At 61.7% G+C, this 13,807-nt stretch overlaps 1 protein-coding gene across 1 annotated transcript; it reads left to right on the top strand.

The window, feature by feature from the left end:
* Window positions 1–8,502: 8,502 nt before the first annotated feature.
* Window positions 8,503–11,128, top strand: CD248 (CD248 molecule). Its single transcript, XM_026483145.4, has one exon. The coding sequence runs from the start codon at window positions 8,541–8,543 to the stop codon at window positions 10,842–10,844; it is 2,304 nt and encodes a 767-aa protein (XP_026338930.2). The 5' UTR covers window positions 8,503–8,540; the 3' UTR covers window positions 10,845–11,128.
* The last annotated feature ends 2,679 nt before the right edge of the window (window positions 11,129–13,807 follow it).

Raw genomic sequence — 13,807 nt, 5'->3', positions numbered from 1 at the left:
CAGAAGCGCTCATTTACTCATCCTTTCTGCAGTAATCGACTGCGTCGGAACCGGCCAAGCCCCAACAGCCCCAGCCCCTGCCAGAGGGAACCCAGCGAGATCCAGCGAGAACAGCACGCCCCACGCGCAGGCGGATTCAGTACTGCCCCTCCCTGACGCTGCCTCCCACCTTTGGCCTTCTGGAAGAGAAAGTCACGCGGGAGGTGCCGCACCTTGCCCAGCGCGCACTGCTGCAGAGCCGGGCTGGGAGGCCGGCGTTTGGCTCGCAAGCCGCAGCCTAGTCCTTTCCTTGCTTGGAAATGTTGCTCTCATCACCCCTAGAATCGCCACAGCCCCCTGTGTGAGTTTATGGTCTGTCTTCCCCACTAGGCCAGAGCCAAGTCAGCCTTCTTCGCCCCTAAATCTCAGGGGCCTAGAACAATGCCTGGCCCGGAACTGGCACTTAGTAGATGGAGGTGGAATGATTGATTCGGGAAGACGCAGCCTAAACAGTTCCTCCGAGTTCCCGGGGCGGGGGCGGCGCATTCTCCATCGCTGCCACCAGGGGGCGAGCATGCCCGTTCCCAGGCACAGGCCCGGCCCCCTTCTTGCGGGAGGCCACCCAGGGACGCCCGGCACTCGGGCACTCGGGCACTCGGGAGGGCCTGCACCTGGCCTGGTGCCAGGGTGAGGAAGCATCCCCGCAGTGCGGCCCTGGGCCCATCCTGCGAACAGGAGTCCTGCCAACAGAGGTTGGGAACAGGAGCCAGGAGCCAGGGCCTGTGGAGTGGCCCGAGAGGGGCCCTGGGAGGGGTGGGAAGAAAGGCAGTCGTTGAGACCCACACCACCACCTTCACTCACTTTCAACGCAGAGCATTTAACACCCTGCCATGGTCTTGTGACCCATGTTCACCACCCCAGTTTAACACACAGTAACATCCCGACTCGTGTTTGCACAATTTGTGACACCCTGCAGCCCACGGTCATGTACCGAACGCCTGGCCACCCCCAGCCTTAACAGGAACACTCAGAGTGTTGGGAACACTTGGAGACTGTTAGCCATTCATGCCCTGTGGGATGGGACACGGTGACACAAACACGGGCCCCTCCTCTGAGCCACACCCTGACAGACCTCCCTAGATCTGCAAGCGTAGAGACATTCCCTCAATGCCCTCCCAGCCTCTGGGTTCAGAATGTGACTGGGTGACACACATCCATGGGGACAGGCTGACACAGAGACGTGGTGAGTGCTACACAGAGATTCAGCGACACACACCTACTGGGGTAGCACTGCCGCCACCACCGCTACAGCCAAGTCCCCCACTCAGGCACGGCACGTGGGCTTGCTTCTCACGCTGCACAGGCACGGGAAGCGTGCACACACACAGGCACACACATGCACGTGCACGCACACGCACACTTTCATACTTCTGATCATGCAGAAGGGGTCCAAGCCCTGATCCCAACTAATCTCACTCCAGCCCCAGCCTATCCCTGCCACACTCAGCCGTTCCAGTCCATGGTGGACCCTAGTGGGGGCTGGACATTGCTGAGAAGACCCCCGTGGGGGGTGTGGCCACCCCACTGGCCAGGAAGAAGGCCGAGGCCGGCGGTACTGGGCGGGGAGGCCTGAGCTCATCAGATTCCAGCCTGAGTGATTCACGGGAAGCGCCTGGGGAGGATCTGTGAGGGGGGGGAATGACCCAGGGGCTGGGGCTTTGGGGGCCTGGGTGGGCTTCAGACTAGAAAGGATCTGGGTCCAGAGCAAGCTTCCAGTCTGGGAGGGGGCTTCCTGAAGGGTGGCCCAGCCTGAGGGGTGTCTGCTGGGTCTGGCCCCTGGGAGGAGCTTAGGACACGGAACTGAGCCCACAGGATGAGACAATCGGCCCCTCCCGCCCTCCCCACCCGGGGCCTGGGCCCCTGACCCCACGCCTTCCCAGCCCCAACAGCTGGGTGTCTTTAGCAAGGGTTAGGCCAAGGGTGGGGGGCAGGGGTGGGGTGACCTTCACGTCCATCTTGACCCCTTGGGCCCTCAGGGCGGCAGCCAGAGTGGACCAGAGAGGCCCTGAAGGGCTGGACCTGGCGGGCCAGTTGGGGCTGACAGGGTTACAGACCCTCGGTGCCCTGCCAGGCAACGCCTCTGCCAGAGAGCCGAGAACACACGGCTGTCCCAGCGCCAGGGATGTTTTCCTGCTGAGACGGAGCCCTCTGCTCCTGCCACCTCCTGAGCCCCCTGCCTCCCTGGCCGGGCTGATGCTCAGAGGACCCAGCTGCTCCTGCGGGGTGACAGGAAGAAAGGATGGGGCTGGAGGCAGGACGGGGGCTGCAGGAAGTGCCTTTCTTGGAACTCTGCACCAAAATAGCCCGGTCTGTCCCCACTCTGGGTCTCAGTGTCCCAGGGGGGAGATAAGTGTCACCAAGGAGACCCTCACCAGGGAGGGGCCTGAGCTGACCTTAATCCGGCTTTTGCTCACCACCCCCCTCCCCTCTCCTACCCCCACCGGCTCCCACCAAGCCTGCCTCAGGCTCTGCGCCACTTTGAAGTCCTAACATAAATATCATGTCTGCTTGGGTTCCCCTTCCCGGCCTGGTCACAGCCCCCAGACCTGGCTCCCACCCCAGCCAGCCCTGGGGGTGCGTGCTGGAGGAGAGGGGGGAGGCCTGGACCACCCAGGGAAGGTGGCGAGCCAGAGACACTGGAACAGGAATGGGGAGACGGGGGCAGACACCAGAGGCGGAGAGGGAAGATACGGAAGTGGCCAGAGAACAGAAAGACAGACCCGAAAAACCAACAAGGTGACAATCCTGGGGACAGGAGAGGAGACAGAGAGACCCCAGAGAGTGACAGGAGCCCTGGAGACACGGGACTGCAGAGAGGGAAGAGAGAGGAAGAGATACAGTGCGAGGGACAGTGAGACAGTGAGGGGGCAGGAAAAGAAGGGAAAGTTCCAGGGTGCGGGTGGAGACGGGGAGGCTGACACTGGGGTAGCAGTGGGAAGGACACGGTGGAAAAAGAAACATCCCTGGTGACAGACTGACCAACCATCTCCGTTTGCCCCGAGGGCTAACGGGGTTCCCAGCAGACAGGATTTGCAGGGCTGCGACCAGGAGAGTCCTCAGCAAGCTGGGACAGGTTGGTCACCCTCAGTAGCAGGCTTCTGCCAGATGCCTCAGGGACCACAGAGGCCTCACCCTCACAGCCCAAGGGCAGCAGAGGAAGGACAGGAACAGCAAAGGCCAGGGGAGCGGCCATTCCTCCTGGGATCCCCAGGATCAGGTAGTCCCTCCTCTGCCTCCACCCCGTGACCTGGGGCAAAGCCTTGTCCCTCTCTGAGCTGGGAGGACACTGAGCAGGGCAGCTGGGCTGGGCCCTTCTAGTTCTGCAGTGGGCTCCAGGACTCCCATCCTCGTAGGCAGATGTGGCCAGATGTTCAGGTCAGGCATCTGCCAGGAGAGGGACAGGGGCCCCAGCTGTGCCCAGGTTGGGAGATCCAGGGGAGCCATGTGTTTCTCTCCTCACAGCTGTGGGCACAGGTGTGGGCCCATGGGGACACACACACACACATCACCCAGCTGCGTGGACCCTCAGCAATGCAAGCCTCATGCAAGCACACACACTCACGTGCCCACGGTCGTGTACAGACACCCAGGTACACCCACCAGCACGCTGTCTCTCTCTATGGTGGATGCCACCCTCCCCACCCCCTCCAGCTGTCAGAATCCCTTACCCCCCCAGGGACTAGACCTGGACACACCCCTTCTTCCCAGGCCCCACCTTTCCCAAGCCTCTCCCTCCCACCCCGTCCAGTCCCCAGCGCCACCCCCCTTCCCGCGGTCTCTCCCATCCAGAAGGACACAGGGTGCGGCACCAGCACGTGGGGAGGGGCAGGAGGCCAAAATTGCTGCCCTCCCCCAGACTGCCATTCCTCCCCCCTTCTGCCCTGGGACCTCTCCCACCTCCCCTCCTGCGGCTCCCACCCACGGCTGGGCGGCTCCTGCCCACCAGTTGGCCCTTCCTCCTGACAGCCTGAAGGCTGGGGTGGTTTGGGAAGAATTTAGAAATGGAGGGAGGTGGGGGGATGGGGACAAAAGGAAAAGGAGGAAAGGAGGTGATTTGTACACAAAGCAATGTGCTGGCTCAGCAGTGGGCCGTGCCAAGGCTCTAGGACGCCTGCCCAGGGGGAGCCCCCCAATCATACTCACCCCCCCATCCTGGCCGTTCCACTGGGCTCTCTTCAGGCCAACCCCTCTGCAGGCCGCCTGCACCCCCACCCCCACGGGCCCACACATCGCATCCGAAACCACTGTCTGGCTTGTCCTGGTAGCTGGAAGACAAGGCTCCTTCTGGGGAAGTGGGCTTCTGTTTTCAAGCCCGTCTTAAGGTGAGCTCTCGCCATAAGGGCCACGATCAGGGCAGAGGACTCCAGCCTCCGAACCCACCCTGTGAGCAGAGCTCAGGGTCTAGAGCTGCCTCCACCGCTTCGAGGAAGACACGGTGGCCTCAGGCCCCAACAGAGAAGACGGGGATTGTGGTAACAAGGAAGCATCACACGTGATCTCTGCCCGTGGTCGCCCGCGCGGTCCTGCCCTCCTGGACCTACAGATCCCAAGTGGCATTCTGAGCCCGCCATCCATCGCGGTGTGGGTCAGTACGAATTAGCACTTCTGCCTGAATCCCTATAGCCAGCCATGCCTCTCAGCATCTTCTCTCACCTCCACACCCACATGCTTAGCCATCTATCCACCCATCCACTTATTCCTTCTACATCCATCCATTATCCGCCTGTCCACCGACCCACGCATCCACGCATTCTCTGACCACACCGCCCTTCCACCCACGTACACACTCATGCATTCACCAGTGCAGGCACCCATCTATCTATCCACCCACCCATCATCCAAGCTTTTACTGCATCCAAGAGCATCTTCTCTGTGCTAGGCAGGGAGCAAGATGAGTCAGGCTGAATGGGACTGACAGAAAGAGGAAGACCGCAACCAGCCCCTCTCTGTCCCCTCGCCCCCAGATCCTTGATGCTATGCCCACTGCACCTGGTCCTGACTAGGGTTGGAAGTTCCTAGGTCGCCTCAACTCCACCTCTCCCAACCTGGATGGGAGCAGGGGAATGCTAGGCACCCAGGTGCGGCTCCAAGCTTCATTCTCCACCCACAAAACCCTTAGCTTTGTTGGGGTCAGAGGTGCCCCGCTCATCTCTACCCCCGCCCCCTCTGGCTCAGCAGTCCCTCTACTTGCAAGTCAGCCCAGCCTGACCATCTGGAATCTGGCCTTTGACCCTCTTCCTCCTGCTTCTCTTGCCTGCCCCCCAACCCCTCACCCCAACTGAGGCTGGAGTCCTGACCTCTGATCTGACCTGCCTACTCGCCAGACGGCTTGCAGCCTCCCCTCAGACGCCCCAGCACGGGCCATTGCCCGAATCATGACTGGGCCCGCCACACCCTTGGATCAGGCTCTGGCCAGCCCCTAAGGAGCCTCCAGAGGCTGCCTCCCCCAGCCCGGCCCGCCCTGCTGCCCGGCTCTCCAGCCAGCTCCCTCCCCTCTCCCAGACTATTGCAACAACCTCCAGTCCCCCTCCACCCACCACACACCAGCCACAGGGAACTCCCATCATACCTCTTCCACATGGCCCCCGCAGTGGAGGCCAGTCTTTAAGGGGTAGCTTACTGCCTTCCAAGCCAGGCTTCTACCCCCTTTCTGACATTCCCTCTTCACTACTTACAGTCTCTCTAGATGTCCCTCATGCCAGTGGAGTCCTTTGTATTCTCTAAAGGCATCTTAAGCTCCCCCACCCCAGCACTTTGTCTAGGCTGTGCCTTCCCCCATCCTCACTTCCTCATGCCATGCCCAGCTCTCAGACAGTGCTTGATGGCTCCTCAGGGCACCGCAGCAAAAAGAGAACTGGAACGAGAGTCAGGCAGCCTTGGTTCTAGTCCCAGCCCTGCCACAAACTAGCTCTGAGACTCCCTGGGCCTCAGTGTCCCCTACCTGCAAAAAGGCTTGCTGATTTCCAGGGATCTCCCAGTTCTGAAATGGTCTGACTTCTGGGGAAGGCTGGGCACGTGTGGGGAGCAGGTGGACTTTGGCTCCAGATAGCATCCCGGATTCCCCCAGCATGGCCCTGGGCCAGGTTCTTCATTTATCTGAGTCTCTGATTCATTAATTTGACAAATCCTACTGAGCAGCATTGACGGGCCAGGAACTTTCTAGGCTCTGGGGATACAGTAGGGAACAAGACAATGACGCTGCCCTCACGGATCTTACACAGTCTCCACTGGGGACATAACATTCAGCAATGTCTGGAGACAATTTTGATTGTCCCAACTGGAGGGATGTTACTGGCCTCTAGGTAGAAGCCAGGGATACCACTAAGCATCTTACAATGCACAGCACAGTCCCTACAAGAGGTAGAGGTGGACCTGGTGAGTTTCACATACAGCCAGGAGGCCAGAGTAGTTGGAGCAGAGGAGTGAGTGGGAGTGGGGTAAGAAGTTGGAGGGCAGACCGCATCAGCCTGGAGGCCATGGCCAAGATGTTGGCCTGTCTTCTGAGTGAGATGGGGGCCCAGACAATTCTGAGCAGGGGAGTAACCAGATTTGTCTTGGATTTGAAAGGAATCCCTCTGGCAGGATGGAGAAGGCAAGACAGAGATCAGAGGAGAGGCTGTCGCAAGAATCTAGGTGGAAGGGGACAGTGGCACGGGCCACAGGTGGGTGGCAAAGAAAATGGCCAGAAGCAGTCAGATTGTGGATCTACCCGAAGGTGAAGTCAATAGGATTTGCTGAGAGATTGGATGTGGGGTGTGGGAGAAAGAGGAGTCAAGGATGATCTCAAGGCTTTGGGCCTGAGCCAAGGGAAGGATGCACTGCCCCATATTGACTTTCTTCTCATGAGAAGGGGGATAATTCTATACATTTCACAGATGTAGACCTTAAAAGAACGACTTTCCGGGCATACAGCAAGCGCTTCAAAAGCCCTGGTTCTCAGGGGGACTGGCCGGGTCTGCAAGGCCAGCCCTGGTGCTGTAAGGTGATTAGCAAAGCTGCTCTGGTCCCCCCCCCGCCCCCCCAGAAGTTTCGCTCCGAAGACTAAGGAACATTTGCCTCATGCTTTGCAGCTGACAAAGCACATTTACAAACAGCGAGAGCTGTGATACAATAGCCCTGCTGAGCAGAAAGGCCCTGACACATTACCCCATTTTGTAGATAAGAAAAACGGAGACCCAGAGAGGGTCAGTGACTTCCCAGCAGTCACACAGCACAACAGTGGCAGAGCACTGAGGGGCAGAATCTCTCCTCCACGTCCCCACCCCCTGGCTCAAACTTCTGCCGAGAGTGCAATGGGTGTTCACGGGTTAATCTGACAGCCAGCTCCCCAGGGACCATCCTGGATGATGGGCTCAGTGCACATGCCTCCAGAGGCCTCCAAGAGGGGCGGGCAGAGGACCCTGGCCAGGCCCACGCAGCAGCGTCTGGGGGCAGGGAAGCCTCCACACATGTGACGTCTGTGTCACATACACATGTATGTGTCATTGCGAGCTTCATGCCCATACATGGCCTCTCCCCAGTCCGTCCCCTCCCAGACAGCCCTGCTCACCCTGAGTTCAGCCTAACCCCTGCCTGGTCCCCCTCCCCCATGCACCCTGCCCTTTTGCAGCAGGAGCCCAGAGAAGCATTTCCTGTTTGGGGGCTGCCTCCTCCCCTTCTAAGCCCAGGTTCCCAGGGCCCCAGGCTGAGCAGAGGTGAAGGGAGGGCAGCCCCCTTCCCCTCCTCCGCCCCCCCATCCAGCTGGAGCCAGGAAGCTTGGGGGTGGGGGCAGGTTGAGGCTGGAGGTTAGTTCCTAAATGAAGGTTTGAGGATGCCCATGCCTGACGCCTGTGTGATCAAGGTGGATCCCATGCAGGGGCTGCACACGGACGAGAGGGCTGTCTTGTGTGAGGACACGTAGAATGTTGCCGCACTTAAGTATGTGCGGCCAAGGGGCTTAGCGCGTTACAGCATGTACAAGTCTGGGACGATGGGACCGTGCGAAGAGTGCTCTTGTGCGGGGACAGGAGCGCGCACACACGTGTGTGATGTGAAGGGCATGACGTAGAGCATGTGTCCACATGTATGACGAGCAGTTGGGCCCTGAGACAGTTCACAAGTGTGATAAGGTTGGTGTGGCCAGACTGGATCCCGGGCGAGTCTCTGGGAAGGGACCTCACCCCACCGCCAAGAGCCCCAGACTGCCGGAATTTTCTGAGGGTCTTCCAGCCTCCTGGGCAGGCGTTTCCCCCTCTTCTCGACTCCCAGGCAGCTCGCTGCGTCTCCCCCCACCCCCACCCTCCAGCACCCCCCACCTCTGCCCCCCGCCCGACTGCTTCCTGCTCTGGCCGCCCCGGGCCCCGGGGGAGCGGGAGCAGGGAGCTGGCAGCGGCCCCAGCCCACTCCTTACAAGGCCTGAGCCCGGCCCAGGCCCGCCCCCGGCCCGCCTGCCAGAGGCCCCGGTCCCTCCCCCTGTCAAGAGCGGCCGCGAGCCGGCCCCGGGCCAGTTGGGGGGCATCGCGATGCTGCTGCGCCTGCTGCTGGCCTGGGCGGCCGCGGTGCCCACGCTGGGCCAGGCCCCCTGGGCGGCCGAGCCCCGGGCCATCTGCGGCCCCGGCAGCTGCTACGCGCTCTTCCAGCGGCGCCGCACCTTCCTGGAGGCCTGGCGGGCCTGCCGCGAGTTGGGGGGCGACCTGGCCACGCCGCGGACCCCCGAGGAGGCTCAGCGTGTGGACAGCCTGGTGGGCTCCGGCCCGGCCAGCCAGCTGCTGTGGATCGGCCTGCAGCGGCAGGCCCGGCAATGCCAACCACAGCGCCCGCTGCGTGGCTTCACGTGGACCACGGGAGACCAGGACACGGCCTTCACCAACTGGGCCCAGCCGGCCACAGGGGGGCCCTGCCCGGCCCAGCGCTGCGCCGCCCTTGAGGCGAGCGGCGAGCATCGCTGGCTCGAGGGCTCTTGCACACTGGCCGTCGATGGCTACCTGTGCCAGTTCGGCTTCGAGGGCTCCTGCCAGGCGCTGCCAGATGAGGCGGGCCAGGCAGGCCCGGCGGTCTACACCACGCCCTTCCACCTGGTCTCCACCGAGTTGGAGTGGCTGCCCTTCGGCTCCGTGGCCGCTGTGCCTTGCCAGGCTGGCAGAGAAGCCTCCCTGCTCTGCGTGAAGCAGCCTGAGGGTGGCGTGGGCTGGTCTCGGGCCGGGCCCTTGTGCCCGGCTGCCGGCTGCGGCCCGGACAACGGGGGCTGCGAACACGAGTGCGTGGAGGAGGTGGACGGTCGTGTGTCCTGTCGCTGCACCGAGGGCTTCCGGCTGGCGGCGGACGGGCAAAGCTGCGAGGACCCGTGTGCCCATGCCCCGTGTGAGCAACAGTGTGAGCCTGGTGGGCCGCAGGGCTACAGCTGCCACTGTCGCCTGGGTTTCCGGCCGGCCGAGGATGAGCCACACCGCTGCGTGGACACGGACGAGTGCCAGATCGCCGGCGTGTGCCAGCAGATGTGTGTCAACTACGTCGGTGGCTTCGAGTGCTACTGCAGGGAGGGCCACGAGCTTGAGGCTGATGGCATCAGCTGCAGCCCCGCTGGGGCCATGGGTGCCCGGGCTTCCCAGGACCTAGGGGATGAGCTGCTGGATGACCGGGAGGATGAAGAGGATGAACATGAGGCCTGGGAGACCTTTGATGGTAGCTGGACGGAGGTGCCTGGGATCCCATGGATGGAGGCCACGCAGCCGCCTGACTTTGGCCTGGCCTATAGACCTAGTTTCCCAGAGGAGGAAGAGCATCAGATGCCCTACCTGGACCCCACCTGGCCACCCCCACTTAGTGCTCCCAGGGTCCCCTACCACTCCTCAGTGATCTCTGTCACCCGACCCGTGGTGGTCTCTGCCACACGCCCCACACTGCCTTCTGCCCACCGACCCCCTATGATCTCTGCCACACGCCCACCCCAGGCCCCTGCCCCTGAGCCCCCCATGATCCCTGCCAGGCACCCGGCTTTGCCTCCTGACCACCAGTTCCCCATGATCTCAGCCAACCATCCAGATCTGCCCTTTGCCTACCAACCCCCCATTGTCTCTGCCACTCACCCAGCACGGCCCCCTGCTCACCAGCCCCCAATTATCTCAGCCAAACATCCTGAACTGCCCCCTGTGTTTCCAGACACCCAGGTCACTGACACCCAGACCACCGCTCATGTGCCCCAGATCCCTGCTAACCACACTCCTCTGAATACCACTAACAGCGCCCATCAATCCCTTGTCACCCCAGATGTCCCGGCTCTCCAAGCCCAGGCCACCCCCCTTCCCATTACCTCGACTGTCCAGCCCCCTCTGACCACTACCTCCAGATCCCCTGTGCTCCCTGCCCATCAAGTCCCCGGGTCTTCTTCTATCCAGACCCCAGCCCCCCACATTACCCTCACCTCAGAGCCCCCTCAGAGCCCCACTAACCAGACGTCATTCACCAGCCCTACACACCCCCATTCCAAACCCCCCCAAGTCCCAAGGGAAGGTGCCCATGACGCCAAGGTGGCCCCATGGCTGCCCTCAGCAGCCCCCACAGCCCTGGGGGAGGCCAGTCCGGCAGGCCACAGCCGGAGGGATGACCGGTGGCTGCTGGTGGCACTCCTAGTGCCCACATGTGTCTTCTTGGTGGTCCTACTCGCGCTAGGCATCGTGTACTGCACCCGCTGTGGCCCCCACGCACCCAACAAGCGAGTTACTGACTGCTATCGCTGGGTCACCCACACTGGGAGCAAGGGAACAACAGAACCAATGCCCCACCGGGGCAGCCTCACAGGGGTACAGACCTGCAGAACCAGCGTGTGATGGGGTGCAGCCCCCCCTCTGCGGGGTGGGGGGAAGGGGTGTGCATTGGACACATGGCCCAGGCTGCACCAGGGACCCATGGGGGCTACCCAGCTGGACAGAGGGCTTCCTGCTCCCCCCGGGGCCCAGCCAGCCTCCTCTCTCAGTCAACTACCAGCCTCGACTCTTGGGAACTCTACTCCCCGGCCCAGCACTCACGACAGAGGAGACGCCGAGGCCCGCAGGACCTCAGGGGGTGGGTGCTGGGGTCTTCTCCAATAAATGGGGTGCCAAACTCACCCAAAGTTCCTGACCCCCATTGATGTCTGAGAGGAGGGGTTTGGGAGGACTCAACAAAAAAGGGGACCTTCCTTCTGCTTGTCTGGGTCCCAAGGAAATAAGGTAAGACCCCTTAAGGGAGGGTATGCTTCCGAGATTCTCAGGTAAACAGGAGCCCAGAGAGGGCAGAGCCTTGCCCATGATCATGCAGTGAGCCCAGGGGAGTGGTAGGTTTGGCATGGAGAGGGTTTCATATTTGTTCCTCTTTTTACCAAAACTCCAAGAAAGGGGGGCTGAAATGGGGGAGTGTTCTAGAATGAGAGCTTCTGCTCAACTGGAGCCAAACTGGGATTTAGGAGTCAAAGTTAAGCTCTGGATCTGGTGATTCTGGGGAGTGAAGGGTGTCCAGTGGGTGAGCTTCTAACTGTCTTCTGGTACTTGCCATCCCATCCCCACAGCCTGCCTAGAAGTTGGCACCTGGGGCCCAGGGTCACTCAAGGGTGCTGCCACTCCTCTGGGTTATAGGTGCTCTGAAGGTGCCCCTCCTCCCTGATCTGGAGAGGGGGCCGGAGCCACTGCCTCGCAGACTGGGATGGGGAGAGCCCGGAACCTGGGAGAGATATCCCATATCCAGTTCCCTTGGCAGGCTTCTGAGCAAGGCTGGGGCCACATTTTGTCCTTCTCCATGTGGGTGGTGCTGGGACAGAGAGAACCCAGGAGACCAGAGCTTGAGCAAGTTGCTCAATGCCGAGGTGTCCCATGAATCCAGAAGGGGATGGGCAAAGATCACTGCCTGCGGGAACCTGGCAAACTGCTTCATCCTGGGCTCACTGCCTTGGGGACCAGCAGAGGCGGGACCTCGGCCGGGGAGGCTCCGGTTCCCACCGCCTCTGTAATTTTTCAGTTGCAGTCTCTAAGGAGCCTCTAATTAGGACGGAGCAGAACCACCACGACCACCCAGACAGGAGAGGAGGGGTGGCTTAGAGGCCCCTTCCCTACCGGGTGCCCTATGCCACCCTCTGGCCCCGGGGCCTGGGCCTGGGCCGGGCCCCAGGGGACCGGTAGAGGAGGGGCCAGAACTGGGGACGAACCGGGGGCCTGGGAGGGGGTGGAGGGAACGCTATGCACCGCCCCCGGCCCCGCTCTCATGTTCCCCTAACTCAAACCAGACGCCCCCGCCAGATCCTGCCCAAGTGTTTAACCTCGGAGACGCCGCTGGAGAGATTCGATGAATGAGAATGGAGTCACGGATGGCCTATAGGCCTGGGTCTGAGAAGGTGGTGTGGGCGCAGCCTCGGGGGTGGCAAAGCCTGCCAGGATGGGACAGACTGGCGCTCCCTCCTGTGACCCTGGGCAGGGGATCCAGAGCGCCCTCTGGGCAGGAAGGAGTTAAATGCACTGCTGTTGGAGGGAGGGGATGGGAGTGGGGAAGGGGGCCCAGAGCCGGCTCTTTGTCATCCGTAATGAGCAACAGATGCGGAGCTGCGTGCGGGCCTAAACAGACTGCCTCCCAGGGCAGAACCCCCGCCTGCGCCCAGCCTGGGCTCCGCCCAGTCCCGGAGCTGTGTCTTAGGCTCCGCCCATCGACTCTGAGACTCCTCCTTATCCAGGCGCGAACCTCGCCTGCAGGCAGATGCCGGCGCTATCAGACAGATCCCTTCTAGCTACGAGCCACGCCCACCCACGACTGTCAAAGTGCCCCCTCGGGAGCTCTTCAGAAGCCCCACCCACCAAAACCACAAGCCTCGCCCCCTGCCAGCTCAGAGATCCTCGCAGAACGATTGCCCCGCCCCTCTGCTCTATCAGCCCCGCCCCGGCCAAGGCAGTACCATTGTCCCCGCCCACCAGGGCCATAAGCCCCGCCTTCTCAGGCGGGTCGCGCAGACTGCCAGTTATTAGCTCCCGCCTCCAGGAAGCATAAACTCCGCCCAGAGCTTACACTTTCTCCTCACGCCGCGTTGCATGCCCCGCCTAACAGAAACACAAGCTCCGCCCCTTCTCGGAGCAGGGGACTCGGTTCACAAGTGCAGGGAATCCCGTAGAGACCCTTTCTCCGTCCGGGAGACCTGCAAGTTCCGCCTTCCAGGAGGTTACGGGTTCCCCTTAAGCCCCTCTTCAGGCTCCGCCCCCAGATACAAGTCCCGCCCATTCACTGCCGTTCAAATTGCAGGGGCGGGGCCCCAGGCCCGCCTCCCTGGGAAAAAAAGCTCCGCCCACGTCCGGCTAACACTTTCCCTTCACACTGAGGTAATGGTGCACATAGAGTCCTCGGGTCCTCCCACTAAGAATAACCACAAACTCCAACCCTGACCATCCCTTAAGTCCCGCCCATCCAGAGCGCCCCTCGCCGGGGGCTTCGAGCAAAAGAATCCTCTCGCGCAGAGAGCGTAACCCAACCTCTTCTCTCAGGCTCCACCTACTGTGAATGCATAGCCACGCCCACCTGTAGGTTCCACCTTCTCGGGATTCCGGGACCCAGGACTCCCAAAGTCGCTCACCGCCTTCCGAATATGCTCAGACTGTTGTGGATCCAAACTCCTTGTCCCTGACCAGGATGCCCCTGAACCCGGCCCTGGCACCCCGTCTCCTTCCCTACTCACGGTTTCCGGTCGTCTAGATTGCAGGTTCTCTGGAGGGAGCTCTCAGATGAGGTCGAGAGCCTGACGGGAGGCGTAGATGAATGGGCCTTTGGCGCCACCTGCCTT

Source organism: Ursus arctos, unplaced genomic scaffold (assembly GCF_023065955.2).
Source record: "Ursus arctos isolate Adak ecotype North America unplaced genomic scaffold, UrsArc2.0 scaffold_23, whole genome shotgun sequence".
Classification (NCBI taxonomy): Eukaryota; Metazoa; Chordata; class Mammalia; order Carnivora; family Ursidae; genus Ursus; species Ursus arctos.
This window is presented reverse-complemented; position numbering and strand designations above follow the sequence as displayed.